General features: G+C 41.1%; 1 protein-coding gene across 1 annotated transcript in view; it reads right to left on the bottom strand.

Moving 5' to 3' along the window:
- Positions 1 to 8,509: 8,509 nt before the first annotated feature.
- Positions 8,510 to 19,530, bottom strand: part of dpy19l1l (dpy-19-like 1, like (H. sapiens)) — a 45,785-nt gene continuing 34,764 nt past the window's right edge. The window contains exons 19-22 of the mRNA XM_034103166.2: positions 17,884 to 18,058; positions 15,294 to 15,393; positions 12,356 to 12,481; positions 8,510 to 10,577 (exon numbers count right to left, since the gene is read on the bottom strand). Coding sequence (XP_033959057.1) covers positions 10,415 to 10,577; positions 12,356 to 12,481; positions 15,294 to 15,393; positions 17,884 to 18,058 — 564 coding nt within the window. The 3' untranslated portion in view covers positions 8,510 to 10,414. The remainder of the gene's footprint in view (positions 10,578 to 12,355; positions 12,482 to 15,293; positions 15,394 to 17,883; positions 18,059 to 19,530) is intronic.

Below are 19,530 nucleotides of genomic sequence, written 5' to 3'. Positions count from 1 at the left end.
CCCTGGTGGAGAGTGGACCTGCTGGAGCCCTACGTCGTCACCTCCGTCATAATCTCCAACCAACACATCCTCACTCCCAGGTCGGCCTATGTTGACGTTATGTCAAGTCCCCTGTGTCGGCTTTTTCCAACGCAAGGGGGGGGGCCCTTAGCGTCCATTTTCAGCTTACTGGGATGTCCATATGCTTCTATGGACGCTCATGGAAGCACGGCATTCGTTTGTGTCGGCTGCCCTTAAAGGCAATGTGAGCATCCATTCTCATTGGATAACGGAGAATTGTACACCCGGAAGTAAGTATTCCCCTTACTGTCGATTGATTTTACAGTGATATCTGCACTACTCATCGACTAAAAAACACCAGATTATCCTTGTTGATTACACAACATTGATTGGTTTAAATTGTGTGCAATGCATTTGTATTTTTCCCCTTCGATTCGGAGAAACAAATATTTTTTCGGAGTAAAGGATGGCAGAAGACACTACACTACCCAGAATCCCCAGCTATCGTTTGGACTACACCATGTGCTCTGTTTGACAAACCCCGTGATAGTCCTCAAGCTCTGTGATTGTTGAGTGTGCTCCGAGGGTTAAGCCGATTCTCGAACAGCACTTGAATGGGATGGAACCACGGCAGACTGTCCAAAACTGGATTTGAACGGGTCCGAAAAGAGCCGGTACTAAAATGAGTTCATGCGAACCTTTTTACCCCCTCGAAAGTCCCGAGATGGGTCTGTCTGCAGACCGCAGCAAGGAGGAGTTTCCTATAGGGGCGTTTCCTATAGGGGCGTTTCCTATAGGGGCGTTTCCTAACTTTTTTTATCCAGCTGCTTTTATAAATCCTCGCAGAAGAAGTCATTGTTCTAGTGATGGGAATTCCGGCTCTTCTTGCTGAGCCGGATCATTTGGCTCACCAAGAAGAGCCGGCTCTTTCGGCTCCCAAAGGGCTCTTCAGTTTACCACATATTATACCTTTTAATTAAATCAAATGTAGCCCTGTTTTGACTAATTATTTATATGTGTACACATATATCACTTAAAGTATTCAAGACATCCTTTGTACTAAAGTATTCAAAAGTAAAAATTACATGTTTAATATAAATTATTTGCTGTGGCCAATTGTTTTCATTGCATTTACAGACCCGTGTAACTCTCTGATACCACCCAATGAATGCATTGACTTGCTTGTAGAACCACGCTACACAAAACAGATGGCAACACCTATAAAAACTATTTAATAAAAGGGGCTACTGTATCAACCTATATAAAGTATATAAATATAGTTTTTCTCCGTGCAGGAGAGGGGAGCGTGCTTTGAGATCAGCTGCTAGGCTGCAGCGGGGAGAAGAGGGGGACAAAAAGTAGGAAGAGAAGTAATGGGTCAGAAACCCTCCTTTTTACGCAGCGGTCCAGACATAGACATCATAGCTACGGCGACATAGTTGCCAGTTACTTTTGGCATTAGGGCAGGGATATCTTTCAAGGTTTGACATAATGAATTGTGCTACTTTTAAAGCAAGCAACGATGTTTTCAAATCTGTAATCAAAAAGCTCCTCAAAAACACTATAGAAGCAGTTCCTGCCGTTGTTACGTTAGTTCAAACAGTAACAACGGACTACTTTTATTAGCGGATGCATGTCAATTTAAATCAATACAAAAAACAATTTTTTAAATCAATAAAATCTTTTTCTAAATCCATAAAAGCATTTAAATTATTATTGGGAGTCATGTCGTTACTTTGTTGAGAATGTGGCCATGTGTAATAAGCGGGATAATGTCCACATTGCACATTGCATAATGTGCCTTCATGCCGATCTAGATCCCTCCGCAAAAACAAAACAAAAAACGTCTCGTTCGCTGGCGAGAGCCGGCTCCCGTCGTTCACTATAGGAAACGCCCCTATAGGAAACGCCTCCTTGCTGCGGTCTGCAGACAGACTCTATTGAAAGTCCCTGCTAGAGAGCAGGGACTTTCGGGCGGCTCTTTTGTGAGAAAAGAGCTATATTTCTGATTGGCTGGGCGGATTGCAAACCACGCCCCGTAAAACTCCCAAAAAGTTTTGTGAAGCCGCCATTTTATTATCCTCGCATTAGCATCATTAGCATTAGCCCAGCGCAGAAACGCAGAGAGACTAACTTATGGCAACACAAAATAAAACATGGGAGCGGTGGAGATGAGGAGGTGTCGGCGTTCTGGCGATTTACTCTGAAGGCTTCAGTAGAAGCTGCTGGGACTCCCAGCAGCTTCTACTGAAGCCTTCCCCAACTCCGGGGACTTCCGGCCGGGGACTTTGGGCGGCAGTATACGCCGTGAAGTGGTTCGCGGCCTGCCAGTAAACCCAAAGCAGAAGAAGAAGAAGTGACGTCAGCGGCTTCATTTGCCTAATCCACCCCCAGGGACTTTTTCCGGTGTGAACGCGATCTGTACTTAGTTAATGCGAACTAAAGAGTTTGCATGAACTAAGTTCGCATGAACCTTTGTGGGAAAAGTACCGCAGTGTGAACGCGCCTTTTGGGAACCCCCGTTATAGACTACAGTATAATATTACTTGAATTCCTATTTTCCAATAACAAATAAAATATGGAAGTTATTTGTTTATATATGGTGGGGTTATCCCTTTTATGTCCTTCATCCTGACCGCATATTAAATCAAATCTTTTGAGAGTCATGGTGAAACAGAATAATAAAAAACAATCTGCATCAGGAGTCATACATGTTATTGATTTAACCTAAATATTTGTTTTGTTTTTTTGTTGCAGAATGTAACCTGGCCATTCAAGGAAAAGCTGCACAGTAATCAGTGTATGGTAATGGCAATGCATATAAGGCCATTGATGGGAATCGGGCCTGCAAGTGGACTGAGGGTTCCTGCAGTCACACAGACAATGATTTGAACGCCTGGTGGAGGCTGGCTCTGCCCAAAACACACAAAGTGTTTTCTGTTAAGATAACCAACCGAAAACTATACCACGAACGACTCGATGGAGCCGAGATCCACATTGGAGATTCTCTTGGAAACAATGGTGCTGACAATCCCAGGTAACTTACAGCCTGTCCTATTACAATACTAATATTAAACAGTCACTAAATTGGTATTTATTTGGAACACGTTTGAGGAACATTATTCAATTTTTCTCTCAAGTTTACATGGTGACACATTTTGGATTAAAAATCCTTACATTGCCAAGAAATAGGATTGGAGCGGGAATACCCTTCATTTATGAATGATTCCTCCAATGTGTTCTGATCTGATCACAGAAATGGACAAATACCAGGGTCGCCAAATTAAAAGGCCTGATCGAGGGTCGTCAATTGTGACATGATTTGAAAACATTTATTTAAACATTACTGAAATGTAAATATTGTTCATTATCAAGCCCTAATTAAAATATCTGCAACCAACATTCCAACCAAGTAAATCGTAGAAACCTAATGACGCTTTGAGTGCATGTTGAATTTAAAATGAAAAGCCTATTACTTCAATAAACCCTTCCTGAGGTTAACGTAGTGATTTCTACAAATGAAAAGCCTCGTTTTTAGTCTTACGCATCCGACCTGGAAAACTTTGCAGCCAATCTTATTTGTTACAGTGTATCGTGCACCAGGTCCTTATTCAGAATTCTTATCAGAATTCTCTGAGTTTTTATCAACTTTGGTTCTTAAAACAGACAAAGTAATTATCGTAGGTGACTTTAATATTCATGTTGACGATGATAAAAAATAGCCTTACTGTTGCATTTAACTCTATATTAGATTCTGTTGGTTTCTGTCTAGGGGTGCAACAACTAATCGACTTAATCGATTAAAATCGATTACCAAATTAGTTGCCAACTAATTCAGTCGTCGATTCGTTGGTGACGTCAACACGTGTGTTTTACGCCCCGTTAAGCTCTAACTTTATTGGTCTTTGTATCGGTACTGGAGACATTTAAAAAATATATGTCATGTATTATTGCTACAAAGACATTATATCGCAGTCTTAGTGTCGCCAACTCGTTTCTAATATGCAAAAAGACAAACAAATGCGTCTATGATGTATTTTCGATCTTTCTCTCCCCCGCCTGCTTGCGAGGGGGCGGGGCAGTTTACACACGGGCAGCTGCTACATGCAGCAACACACACACGTGGGAGATGGCGGAGAGAACGCGCTCCGAGGTGGTTAAACTTTACCCGTCTCGATGTGGAGAATGCTCGTTGCCAAAAGTGGAATAAGAGTTTAGCATGTAAGGGCGGTAACACGAGCTATTTGTCTAAACATTTAGCAAAAGTGCTCCACATCCAGACGGAGGAATGCACCGGGTTCGACTGTCTTTCTAGTAGCTCTGTAGCCCCGTCCACGAGTAACGTTTCCACGTCAGGTGTTATGTATGCTAGCAGCAACACACGGAGCTAACTACATTATACAAACATAATGATTAGAGGTAACAGAGTTATTTGCGGACTTTTGGTGACAGAGCCTTCAGTGTGGCATCCCCCACCCTCTGGAACTCTCTCCCCCCCGAAATCCGCAGCGCCCCAACCCTGGACATTTTCAAAAAAGCCCTCAAAACGCACCTTTTTACCAAGGCTTTCCCCACTGTATAGTTAGTTTAATAGGTTTATTTGTCCGCTACTTCCCCCCCCACCCCCTTAACCTGTCTGCCTTTTTTCCCCTACTTCCCCCCCCCTACCCGACTTGTAAAGCGACCTTGGGTTTCCTGAAAGGCGCTATAAAAATATTATATATTATTATTATTATTTAGTTTGTTAAAGTTTCAGCTATTCTGTTTACAGTTCTGTCATCAGATTATTTAATACGATTTGTTAAAACACTGTTGTTTCTTTTGATGTGAAATATTATTTATTTGAATAAAAAGCAATGTTAGTTTTGTTCACAATTTAAGTTATTTCAATAATATATGTATTTTGGAATCAAGTATTCATCTTTATTGTCTTCATTGTTAGTTTCCACATGCCTAAAACAACCTCAAGCTAAATCCAAAAGTTGATGGCTAAATAAGAGCGTTTGAGAAATTGTGCAAGGCATACAGTAATAGTCCGAATAGTAGATTAATCGTTTCATTAATCGATAGATTAATCGATTATCAAATTAGTCGTTTGTTGCAGCCCTATTTCTGTCAGAGTGTAAATAAACCAACCCACTGCTATAATCACACTCTCGACCTTGTTCTGACTTATGGTATTGAAATTGAGCAACTATTAGTCGAACCGCATAATCCTGCTTTATCCGACCATTTCTTAGTAACTTTTGAAGTACTATTACGAGACTACAAAGCATTAGTCAAAAGCTCTTGCAGCAGAAACCTATCTGTTAGTGCTATAGCCACATTTAAGGACGAGATTCCACCAATACTTAACTCGATAGCATGTCTGCATGTAGGGGAGGAAACTTATACAAAATGTACACCACCCCAAATTGATCATGTTGTTGATAGTGCTATAGATGCGCTGCGAATAAAATTAGACTCTGTTGCTCCTTTGAAAAAGAAGAAAATAAAACAACATAGATTAGCTCCATGGCATAATGCCGAAACCCGCAAAATAAAGCAAAAGTCTAGACAACTTGAAAGGATATGGCGTTCCACTAAACTTGAAGAATCTCGTTTAATTTGGCATATTACTCTCAATGAATATAAGAAAGCACTGCGTAAAGCGAGAGCAGCCTACTACTCTTCATTAATAGATGAGAATAAGAATAATGCAAGATTTCTTTTCAGCACTGTAGCCAGGCTGACAGAGAGCCACAGCTCCATTGAGCCTTCTATTCCCATAGCACTCGGTAGCAATGATTTTATGTGCTTTTTTAACGATAAAATTGTTACTCTTAGAAACAAAATTAATGACCTCTTGCCTTTGACCAATATAGTGTTATCAACAGAAACGTAAGTTCTAATATTACACTAGATAGTAAACTAGAATGCTTTTCAGCCATAAACCTTGAACAATTAAATTCAATGATTCTCTCTTCTAAACCATCAACGTGCATGTTAGACCCAATTCCAACTAAGCTGTTGAAGGAAGTTTTTCCATTAATTAGCACTTCTTTATTAAATATTATGAATATGTCTTTATTATCAGGCTATGTTCCACAATCATTCAAAGTAGCAGTGATAAAACCGCTTCTTAAAAAGCACAACCTCGATCCAGAGGTTTTAGCCAACTATAGATCTATTTCTAATCTTCCGTTCCTCTCAAAGATTCTTGAGAAAGCGGTCGCAAAACAGTTGTGTGATTACTTAAAAAACAATGATTTATTTGAAGATTTTCAGTCTGGCTTTAGAACACATCATAGCACAGAGACAGCTCTGGTTAAAGTCACAAATGACATTCTAATAGCCTCAGACAAGGGACTTGTCTCTATTCTTGTTTTGCTCGATTTCAGTGCTGCATTTGATACTATCGACCATGACATCCTATTGAAAAGACTAGAGCACTTAGTTGGCATACAGGGAACTGCTTTAGGCTGGTTTAGGTCCTATCTATCTGAACGCTCTCAGTTTGTACGTGTCAACGATGAATCTTCCACGCAAACCAAAGTTAGCCATGGAGTGCCACAGGGCTCAGTGCTCGGACCTATTTTGTTCACATTATATATGCTTCCGTTAGGCAATATTATAAGGAATCATTCTGTAAACTTTCATTGTTATGAGGCTTATACTCAACTATATTTATCAATCAAGCCTGATGAAATTAATCATCTAAATAAAATTCAAGCTTGCCTTAAGGACTTAAAAACGTGGATGACCTTAAACTTTTTGATGTTAAACACGACCAAAACTGAAGTTATTGTACTTGGCCCGAAGAATCTACGAAACAAATTATCTGAAGATATACTAACTATGAATGGCATTAATTTGGCCTCCAGTGAGACTGTAAGGAATCTTGGTGTTATATTTGATCAGGATTTATCCTTTAACGCCCACATAAAATCAATTTCAAGGACCGCCTACTTCCATCTACGTAGCATTGCAAAAATCAGGCATATCTTGCCTCAAAACGATGCAGAGAAACTAGTCCATGCATTTGTTACTTCTAGACTGGATTATTGTAACTCTTTATTATCAGGGAGTACCAAGAAGTCAGTCAAGTCGCTTCAGCTGATTCAAAATGCTGCGGCTCGTGTACTAACCAGAGTTAGGAAAAAGGGACCACATTACTCCTGTTCTGGCTGCCTGACACTGGCTCCCTAGAGAACACAGGATAGAATTTAAAATTCTTCTTCTCGCCTACAAAGCCCTTAATGGGCAGGCGCCATCTTACCTTAAATAACTCATTATACCCTACTGTCCTACTAGGGCATTGCGTTCCAAGAATGCAGGGTTGTTGGTTGTTCCTAGAATCTCTAAAAGTACAATGGGAGCCAGAGCCTTTTCTTATCAAGCTCCACATTTGTGGAATCAGCTTCCAGTTTGTGTTCGGGCGGCAGACACCCTATCCGTTTTTAAGAGTGCGCTTAAGACCTTCCTTTTTGATAAAGCTTATAGTTAGGGCTGATTAGATTCAGCCCCTAGTTTTGCTGATATAGGCTTAGTTTGTCGGGGGACATCTTACTTCTTCCTTCTCTCTGTCTGTACCTGTGTACTCTCATGTTCCGATTAACCCAGCTTCCCCACATTTCTTTCTTTTTGGTTCTATATACGCCGGGATCCGGAGTCATGGATGATCCTGCGGTCCTGTGTCCTGGATCGCGAGCGCTGGATCTTGAGTCGTGGCTGTGGTCCTGGATCATAGGTCCTGGATGGATATCCTCGTGGATTCATCTTCCAATTATACACACATGCATTTCCAAACATTTGGACTACCTATGTTGCAAATGTATTATCTTTTCAATTTACACACGGCATCTATTGCACGTCTGTCCGTCCTGGGAGAGGGATCCCTCCTCTGTTGCTCTCCCTGAGGTTTCTCCCATTTTCCCCTTTAAACTGGGTTTTCTTCGGAAGTTTTTCCTTGTACGATGTGAGGGTCTAAGGACAGAGGGTGTCGTATTGTCATACTGATATTCTGTACACACTGTGAAGACCACTGAGACAAATGTAACATTTGTGATATTGGGCTATATAAATAAACATTGATTGATTGATTGATTTCTGCTTCTTCTACAGGTTTGCTTTAATCACCAGCATCCCGGGAGGTCATACTGTTGAGTTCAAGGTTCCCAACGGGATGGACGGCCGCTATGTTTACATAGGTGTCACTGGAAGAAAGGAGTACCTGACCCTCTGTGAGGTGGAGGTGTTTGGCTCTGCGCTGGACGGTTCCTACAGTCACTAATTCAATGTAATGGATTGGTAATGTGTAAACAAAGCATTCCAAAATAAAATGTGCATCTTAAATGTCATTGTTTGCATGACGTCAAGATTTACAGGTGGAGATTGCAACGAAAGTCTGCCTTGATTTTTGCATTTACAGGGGACTTGTACACCTTCTGCGACTGTGCTTGTCTTATCTCATAAGAAAACAACTGATATTTTTTTTATATCAATAATTTAAGAACAGTGAAAGCAATGGTTCTGAAGGCAAGTTTTTTAATTTTTTAAAATACAGACAAATATTATAAAAGACATCTGAAATATTTCTTACCCAAAGTTCTATCAGAAGATCAATCCCCATCATGTCTGTAAGAGTGGTATCTTGATAACTGAAGTGCCACAGACAATATTAAAGTTCAAACAACTAATGTATGTCTGGAGGCCCAAACAAAGACCAGTTTCCTCTGTATGCCTGAGCCGTTTGTGTTTTTCTGTAGAAAGCGCCCTCTCATGGGGACAGCCTGCAATTTAATTAATGTTTTTTTTTTGCAGTGGAATTTAGCTGTCAGTTGGCTTTCAGCTAGCGGTCAGCTGTCTATCCCATAGCTGGGAGAGGGGCATCAGTAAATCTCGGGAAGAAAGCAATAAAACCTATTTCATTAAATATTGAATGGTCATTAATGTGCCACGACGAAGGAACCAACGACTGCTACCATTTACATGAAATCTACTGCTACAATAGGTTGAGTTGACTTTTACAAAACCTACTAACTGATAGCTTTTGATCACTAACCGTTACAGCAACCCAAATACACAGCTTTAATAACAAGACTTCCTTTGGCAAAAAAATGCAATAAGAAAGAAAAGGAACCTTTTTAAGGCCATACAGTTGAATTTTACAAAAAGTTTGGGTATTTACAAAAAAGTTCTGACGGGGCACATTTAGAGGCAGTCTACTTGTTTTGCCATAAAAAACACAACTCTTTCTGTCATTTTATAACTGGATTAGGAATGAAAGCTTGCCTGCTGAAAGCTGAATGATATGCAGTAGATATTGTATTTAAAAGCTTCCAAACATGGGAACATCATTTTCCAAAGACTCTTAAAACACTGCTGGCCTCTAAAGAAACATTTCAACAACTTTTGCATAAAAATACTTACACACAAATGCATTATAAAAATAGCGTATACAGAAGAATCTTTCCGCAGATCAACACTGCAGAACAATAGAAGAAGTCAGATTGTGTCAAGATGCAAAGGGTATTGCTTCACAGTATGCGGACATCAATGATTGGGCCTGCCAGACAAAATGTACTTAAGCCAAAGTCAAAGAAAATTAATTCCTAACATTAAGAAATAATACTGATGTATGAACAGCATGTCTTTGAAAACACTGTTTCCGAAAGTAAAGATTCTATATGACAGAACCAAGGGAACAATAACAAGCTTGGAAACCTTTGGCGTAATGGAAACATTGCTGTATGAAAACAATGCAGCAGTAAAGATGGTTGGCAACAGTCCACAGATACTGAGAAGTCAGGGCGAAATGTCCAACCGCTCAGTGAATCAGAGCAGCGCAAAGAGGGGGAACCGTTGGGCTTCGAGTAAAGAGCAGCAATTAGGCGCGTTCACACCGCAGTACTTTTCCCACTTTAGTTCCGATATAGTTCCGAAATGTCGCGTTCACACCAAAAAGAGCCGGAACTACAATTAGTTAATCAGAACCTTGTTTACCCCCTTTTCAGTCCCTGCTAGAGAGCAGGGACTTTCGTGGGAGAAAAAGGTTCTTATGTCTGATTGGCTGGGCGGATTGCAAACCACGCCCCGTAAAACTCCCAAAAAGTGTTGTGAAGCCGCCATTTTATAATCCTCGCACTAGCATTAGCATTAGGCCAGCGCACAAACGCAGAGCGGCTAACTTATGGCAACACAAAATTAGATGAGCAGGTGTCGGCGTTCTGGCGATTTACTTTAAGCCTTCCGAGTAAATCGCCTACTGAAGCCAGTCCCCGTACTTAGTTCATGGGAACTAAAGAGTTCTCATGAACTAAGTTCTCATGAACCTTTGTGGGAAAAGTACTGCGGTGTGAATGCACCTAATGGCAGTGACTGATCAAAACCTAGTGAAAGATCAACAGGTGCTGAACTAGTCCTTCTCACGGTGTTATCTGAGATCTTTGGAGACTTTGAGAACTTTGTAGATGTCGTTGGAGAAGACTGTGGTGAAGTGGGGTCGTGAGCTTCTGGACATGTGGGTGCAAAGGGGAACTTTACCAACGTTTTGGGAATCCTCAATGTCCCAGATCTCTGGCATGCTGCACCCGGGCCTGAGCGAAGAGAAAGGAAGACAAGGTTAATGAGAATGACACACTATTTGTCCTGCAATTCAAGTCAATTTAGATATTTTAAATGATTATATATAATATATATACTAGGGCTGTCAAACGATTACAATTTTTAATCAGATTAATCACAGCTTAAAAATTAATTAATCATGATTAATCACCATTCGAACTATGTCCAAAATATGCCATTTATTCATGTATATTGTGGGAATGGAAAGATAAATGAAAGAAGGCGGATATATCAATTTAACATACAGTATGTATGTTTATAACATTTTTCTGCATGTCAAAATGAAAGACAACCCACACACCTATCAATCATCAAACCGTGGGGTCTTAATTCATTACGTGTTGATTTCTATCAACGGGGGAGTACTTCAGGAAAGTCGACAGAGGGGTGGGGGCTAGTGGAGTACTTCGTGACCACAGAGCGTGAACGTTGTGATCAGCTGTTTTAGCGCAGTTCTCCAGTGAAGGGGGGAGTCTCCCTCCGCAGCCGGTTGGCGTAGTTTTGGCACAGTTCCGTCGTACAGACCGACGTTAACAGCAGCCCTGTCTGTGCACACGGAGACCGACTCTGTCGTCCGGTGATCTAACCGCCTTCTGGAAAAGCTTCACAAGTACGTCGGTACGCAAATGCGCTTTGTGACACAAGTGACGGTACGCATTTCAGATTACGCACATAACCTGCGTACCAGTTATGTGCACCCCTGTACCAGAGCCATATTATTACTATTATATGGCTCTGCCCTGTACTACAGCAAAAGTATTCTCCGTCGGGACTTCCTGCAACAACACCACGCCGTTATGAAAGATGTTCTATTGAGAAGACGATCACTACGTGACAAAAGTTTTCAAAACCGTGGCTACTGAAATCAATCTTACTAACTGCTGCCTGTGCAATTTACTCCGCGCGAGTTGGCAGACTTTATTTTGCTTACTTTAACATCATGTTTCATGGTGGGGCTAAGCCATTTCTTGGTATGGGTGTAGCCTACCCCAGCCATACCCTGGCGCTGCCACTGGTGGCACGTATGGGGCGGGCCATTCTGCACATGCGTTAAATGCGTTAAATATTTTAACGCAATTAATTCAAAAAATTAATTACCGCCGTTAACGCGATAATTTTGACAGCACTAATATATACATACCATGTCCTAAAATGCACACATGAGTGGTCACCATCAAATACAGAACACAGGGTGCCATGATTTAACCATACAGAAACACTCTTTCCAGCACCAGTTAAAGAGGCCCTATTATGCTTGTAGGGGGTTCCCCTCTTCTGTAGTGTGATATATAGGTTTTGCCACATTATAGGAGATAGAACTATGAACCTGAACATTTGCATAATATTTCCTCTTTAGAGCAAAATAAAATAAAATACAGAGTTTAACCCCAGATCAAATGCAATGTAAATACTGTTATATTATATTTTACTATATATTTTGTATTATTTTAAATATTTTTCTAGTTCTCTTCCTGTGTTTTTAATTCTTCTTTTATGCACCACGACACAAAGTCAGATTCCTCATATGTGTAAACCTACCTGGTAATAAACGTGTTTCTGAAATATTTTCTTCTGTGATTGTAATGTTTGTTGAGTGTCTGAACACTTGCCTTAAATATTATCCCTTGTTGATGTTGCAGGAAAGATTCCAGACTTTATCTTGCAATACAGTGTTATCATATTATAAAATAAAATATGACAGAAAACAGGTTGAAAAGTTCCCCCTCCTGTGAGAGGGCTCTGGAGGTACCTGGTTCTCCGGGTGCACCAGGAATCCTCCAGGACGAAGAAGTCCACCCCCAACGTCATCAGGTTCTCCTTCACTGTGTCTGCAGACATGCGGCTGTACATGGAGTACACCAGCTTGGTTCTCTCCCTGCGAGGAGCACAATAAAGCATTGATATGGTGCACAAGTTGGAGAACAACTACATGCAAAGTAAAGCAGTACAGAGGTGTAAGTACATTGTGAAGTCACTTTGTTACCAGTTAAAGTGCTGCATTTAAAATTGTGCTTCAGTAAAAGGTGCAAAAGTAAAATGACAATTTAAGCGTAATGGCCCATTTCTGAATAATATATGGGTCATTCTACCAAATTGATGCAAAGTCAGGTTGGAACCCTGTCTACTTCTTTGCACTGAGCCAGTTGCTCAAACAGACAAGCCTGTTTACAGTTGTCGGCAAAATGCCGCTCCTCTGTCTTCATCTTCAGTCAAAGCACGAGACGTTCCCACTGTGGGTCAAAATAATGCGCTGTGATGTGCAGTCGACATGTTGGATGTGATCCGAATGATCTAACGCAGCCCCTCATCCTCCACAATGTTAAGCTGTAGCCACCCATTTAGCTATCGCTGTTAAAAGCTTGCTGCTCGTAGTAGTGTCCAGACGTCTCCCCAACAAACTTTCAAGCGTGGTCTGCCACAAGCGAGCGGCAGGAGCGGGTCTGTCAGCATCAGCTGTGTGCTTTGCTTGCTGTTTAAAACACCTTTTTTTGTATCCATTAGGGGTGTTGAAAATAATCGTTTCTACGATGCATTGCGATGCGGACGTGGACGATTCGGTATCGATGCAGTGACGGAAGATAATCGATTATTGTGTAGTAACGTTGCTTCCTGATTTTCCGGCCGCGGCTTTACGATAACGTTTTTTTTTCTGTCACTTTAATATCAAATCGGTCGGTGACGCAGAGATCAGGGAACAGACGTGACAGCGGCACAGCAACACCAAACACGGAGCAGTCTGCTTTATCCACCAACACAAGAACACCAGTCCAGAACCCACAGCAGAAGGACCCGCTCTGAATCACTCCGTGTCGCTGCGGCTCAGAGACACGGACAGGGATTTATGTTTTTCAAAAATAATCGCGTTACAATCATGTCAGGTTTTTGGTGGATTTAATTAAGTCTTGGATTGCAGAGTATGAATGCCCTCTAGCAATTTTCAGACGATATAATGTAAAGTTTGTGAAGGCAGGAGAAAAAAAGAGGAAAAAAGCTTCCGTGATCACCGTCTCCTCTGTTCCTCCAAACCCCGCCCCCTCCCTGAAAATAATGAGTGACAGGCTGACAGTGACCCGATAGAAACTTTATTATTCACTTAATCACTGAGATATAATGAAGCTAACTTAATCTCATGCATTAATGGGATTTGTGTAACAGTAAGACAGAGAATGTGAGTGTGCACCCACATGCAGTATTTTAGTTGTTATGCTATTGTAAATACTCCTGTTGTCTGCTGTGTTCAGACTCAAGTCCTGTGTGTGATGCCACATTCAGGACATTCAGTGTCCTTTCTTTAACAGAAGACCGTGGCTAGAAGCTGCAGCTAGACTGCAGAAGCATTAGCTTTTTGTTTTTGAGGATGGAACAACTTCACACACGGAGGCTAGACCTATACAATTCATTTTTTTTGGTTTATAAATTAATGTCAAGACATTTATGTTATTGATTTCTGAAGCACTTTCTAAATAATAAAGAGAGTTCATATGTATTTACTGCATGTATGCATTGATGAAAAATAAGCCATGTGCAGTAATATAGAACATTTAGGATGCAACGCATTGGTATGAATTTGTGATGCATCGTGATGCATCGGGATATCGAATTGAATCGAATCGTTGACAGGATAATCGTAATCGAATCGTGAGACCAGTGAAGATGCACAGCCCTAGTATCCTTATCTCTCGCTAGAATCTCCCACCATCCAACTAACAACAACAACAACGTCAAGTCTTTGGGCTCTGAAACTACGGGGCGGGCCGAGGACAAATACACATGCGTTAATCGCACGTTAAAATAATTTGTGGCGTTAAAAAAAAAAAGATTATTATTATGAGTTATTAACGCATTAAGTTGACAGCCCTACTATTTACTGCAGTTTGAAAGGGTGTTAAATTAAATGTGGTGATGATTAATGGTTTTTGTGTTAATGTAATAGCAGCTAAAACAGGGCCGCGAACACTAAAGTAAGGGGGGGAAAACGAAGACAATAGGAGGGTTAAATCAGGGGTGTCCAAACTTTTTTCACGAGGGCCACATACAGAAAAATATACGAAGGGCTGGGTCACTCGCTAGACGAGAGGTATATTGCCTCATAAGCTAATTATAAGGCATGTGGCACAGGTTTAAACCCCACTGCAGTCAGCATGTCGTTGTGTCCCTGGGCACGACACTTCACCCCAAATTGCTCCTGTGGGGAATTCCCACAGTAATGAGTATGTAAGTCGCTTTGGATAAAATCGGATAACAAGTAACATGTAACAAGTAACAGCAAAATTAATCAAATGTAGGTCAATTATGCTTGATACTTGAAAATGCCGTAAGAAAAAAACAGCCTACATCACTGCTCTCCTTAGGGTTTCATTTATTTTGTTGGCAGCTCATTCCTCAGTTTGCTTAGAATAAGGGGAAATATGAAGGGTGTATTTCAAGCTTGTTACGTACATAAGTCATTGGGCCTTTTTTTTTTTTAAATCAACTAAGATATGTTAGAAAATGTTTCCAACTTTAATTGACTGAATTTATTAGAAAGTGGCCTTATTAACACACGAATACTGCTGTGTAATATATTTTTACATTTATATTTAAGAAGTACAATATAAGACACAGGTTATTTGTGGGCCACATTGGATTATACTTTTAGAATTTACTGAGGCCGATTCAGCAGTTGGGCTGCTGTGAGTTTCACTGACCTCAGACCAGCGTCTTCGTAGTGGGGGTGGTTGACGATGGGCCGCCCTGTGGAGAGCTTCACGCTGGCCATGGTGGGCATGGCTCCGGCAAACACAGAATCTGCATCAGTCACACACAAAAACAAGACAATGTTGTTGAGTTTCTCCAACACCACTTCTTCCTTTTTTATATGTCTCTACTTTGTACGGTTTTAATAACGTAAGCCATGGAAAATACTTATTTCTAATTGGCTGACAGGTGTAGTTCGAATGGTATCTCTAGTGAACAGACAATAACATGAATTACATTTTTGTTTATCGAGTTAAGCAGCAGGTGGCGCAAATTCTCCATTTTGAAAAAAAAAACCATTGCAGAAAAGATGGTGAAGCAATTCAAAGAGCACCAGTGGAAGTTTAAAGAGCCTGTGACACGGTTTTCCCCCATCATCCAAACCCATCAATTTGAGTACATATTGTCCCCTTGAAAACCGTTACTGAACTGATTTTGGATATTTGTACTTTGATAACCGTTAATCTGCCTTCAATGTTGACAATTTTCTGGATCTTCTCGCGGATTCTTCTAGTCCCGCCAAATGATGGGTGACGTCATTGCGGGCACAGCGCTCCAGCTGCACCGTCCAGGATCCCAGCATCTGCATGTAAACCTTTATATATATACAGTCAGATGTAAACGCACGACGGCGCACACAGCAGCAAGCTCAGACAGCGAGGACAGGTTAATGTTGAACGTGTCTGAGAGCTCATATGAGGCTGAAGGATCGGTTTATGTTGTATCTGTTAGAAGTTTAGGAATGAGGTGCGTCAATATGGGCGATCATATGGTCATGTAGCCAGTGGTGGACTGGGACTAAAAATCATCCCGGGAATCTCGACCGGCCCACTTCGGTACCGCTAGTAAATTGTCAACGGGGGGAGTGGGGGATGTCAGGGGCGGCGGGTCCTACGACGCTGGTTATCAACTCGGTAAATCAAGCCACGGTTTCTCTCTCCAGCTGAGAGCGCGTTCACGTCTAAGACACGAGTGGATCTGACTTTAATTACATTTGTCTCGAGTGTTTCGTCAACATAATGTGTTAAATAATACTTCTGCATACAGTCTGTGACACTGAGTGTTGCACGGCCAGATGAGGCTGGAGAAGCTGACTCAGATCAGGAAATATATGATATATTATTGATCGATGATCTGATTGATGATGTAATATGAATGATAAGTGCGACACGTCGGCGTCTTCTCTGCATACGGCAGTTTACACTGTATTTCCTTTATCCTGTAATATGACTTGAGAGATTTAAACTCCGCACACTGAGTGGATCTCTTTTCTATAGACGCCGGAGGCGGCCAGCGTCAGGTAAAAGAAGTTATTTAGCCTTCTCAAACCTGAGCCTCACGCGCCGCCTATGGGGGATGTGCTAGTTACTTATCCGACCGGCCCACTTCGGTACCGGCCCATCGGGATTCGTCCCGATGGCCAGTCCGCCACTGCACCCAGCCCACGTAAACTGTCAACGGGGGGAGCCTCGCTGCGGGGAAACGGTGGACCTAGTGTCCCGATCGGAGTGGGAATAATAATAATAATCCGTGCATTTTATCCATTAATTTCCCCAACATTGTGGTAAAAAACCACACGTTTAATCCACGTTGGTGTACTACAACTACAAAAAGCATCGGTTTGTTTTCTCATCAGGAAATGCAGACCGGCTCAAACAAACGATTTTTAATCATCATCCTCACGATCATTTAATGTGTTCATATGTTCGCCGAATTGACATGAAAGCACTAATACATGTTTATTTTTATATCACATTTGACGGGAGGAAATTCAGCAGCTCTCACTCCCGATTTTTAATCCTAATGTAATCATCATCTTCACCACGATCATTTATGTTTATGTCGCCGAATTGACATGAAAGCACTGACAAATATGAATATACTGTAGTCAACTTCATTAAAACGTTATTAACGTGCCTAATCTCAGTAATTCACCATTTCTACGCATGACAACACACTTTGTCCGTGTTTGGCTCTCGAAGCGTTCCCGCATTGACGTCACTTCCGGCTTCCCCCAAAACTTCAAAATGAGTCGAAGGAATTTCCCGCGATGTTCGAAATTATTGATATTTAACGGAACGGTATCGCTTTTTCTTTTTTAAACTGACGGTTCGAGATTACTAGTAGCCCAATATTTCATTGCACAACAGTTGTTGGGATGGTGTCACAGGCTCTTTAAACAGTGAAAAACAACACGTGAAGGTCACATCAGATCTATGTGGAGCCGTGAGGTGAATTTTGTTATATTCTACCATTTAATCATCTCATCGGCGTAGCAGGAGCTTCAGTGGACGGCTGAAGTCACATGCTTTATGTGTAACCCAAGCACATTGTCAAATTGTTTTGATATCCCGATATATTCTTTCAAATGTTCTGCTTTTTAACTCTCATTTTATTATTTTATGGGCATTAAAACACACGTATTGCAACCATGGAAGTTGCCAACAAACTCCATCGCTTAATAATTAATAATAAGCGTTAAAATAAATTGATACAATTATAGAAGTGCCCGTTCCTAAGGTTTATTGATCCTTCACTCACCAGGCGGGGTGTTTTCCTGGATCCAGTCCAGCAGCCCCTCCTGAGGCATGTTGCTGAACTCTCCGATGATCGCCCACTGCGCCTGCATGTTGGCCACGCCCTGCACCGCCATGATGGCCATGACCGCAAACACCGCCACCTGGTGTTTAAACCTGTCCCCGACCCAACCAAACAACTGGCACAACAAAGAGAGATGGAGAAAAGTATTTAAAATAAATGTTCATAATGTCAATCATGTGACCCTTAATTCACTTCATAACAGACCACATTTAAAATAAAAACATTTATCTAAACAAAAAGATATATTAAAAGATCATCTTATCCTCTGCTGCAGAACTAAAAGCAACTGTAAAGCAAAACTAAGAGAGCAAAAGAGCAAGAGATTAAAAAACAACAACTATTGATAATATTGCATATTATAGAAGACTATCTTTATCTATAAAAATACATTTATTAAAGGTCACCTATACGCTATTTTTAGGCAATATCATAGGTATCAGATATATAAAAAAATACAAAAAACATGTCTATGAAGTGTTTTGCTCAAAATACCAAACAGATCACCCATTCTAGCCATGCCTCATATCCCTCTGTTTCACTTCCTGTTTCAAAAGTGCTGATTGTGGGTATAAACAGGTCTGTGTCTCAATTAGATTTTCACCTGTATAAATAAAGGCTAAAAAAATAAAATAAAGCTTCTTTTTTTTTTTAATGAAAAATATTAAAATAAGAGGGGGCGGAGCTTATGCTGGCTAATGCGGGACCTGGCAAACATAGATATATATACACACTAGATGACTCACCCGCGCTGCTGGCCAATGGAGACCGTCGTTGCCACATGGCGGCCATCTTGCCACAGGCAGCTCGCTCATTCATAACATTATGTCTATGGTGCACTATTGAAATAACCGTAGACTGCTCAATTTTCAAACGGTTTGGTTCGTTATAAACATCAAAGATATAGTTATGATACTGCATACTTATAATTATAATCATTAACTTGTTTTTTTCAACATGTCTTGTTGTCTCCTGTATCATAGCCATGCTAATAACGTTTATAATAAACCAAACCGTTTGTAAATCAGTCAAGATTTCAGCGAGTTAAGAGTATTTTTGTGCAGATCACTCACCTGACAACAGCTGTAGCAGTAGTTGTTGACTGTGGTAAGATGGCCGCCGGTGAGCTACGCTGGCGACTCCCACTTGAGCCATCTAGTGTTTATATATATCTATGCTGGCAAATACTAGAGGCTTCTCAATTCCTAAATGTTCCCTCCTCGACTCCTCGGTCCTCCGGTAGTGACCCGGAAATGAATTTCAGCGCACCATGTTGAAGGACATCTCATTTCTCTAAATGCACATCGAGGACCGAGCATCGAGGAGGCTCTCTGGAGGAGCTATGATCGAGGATACACTGATGCATCCTTACGTTACGCACGGCCGGACTTATCTCAGCCAATGACAGCTCTGCATGCATCCCCGGGATATTATTTTAGTAACTGCTTGAATCGCAACGCGATGTTTACAGTGAGAACAGCTGTGAGGTCCGTGCAGAAAGCAGAGCAGTGTGTAAAATATATATCACTCAGTATAACAGGCCTACTCTCTGTATTTGTATGCTGTACTTTAGTAGATATCTACAAACAA

Source organism: Pseudochaenichthys georgianus, chromosome 16 (genome assembly GCF_902827115.2).
Source record: "Pseudochaenichthys georgianus chromosome 16, fPseGeo1.2, whole genome shotgun sequence".
In the NCBI taxonomy this organism is placed as follows: Eukaryota; Metazoa; Chordata; class Actinopteri; order Perciformes; family Channichthyidae; genus Pseudochaenichthys; species Pseudochaenichthys georgianus.
The sequence above is the reverse complement of the archived record's forward strand: the minus strand, read 5'-3'. Positions and strand labels throughout refer to the sequence as shown.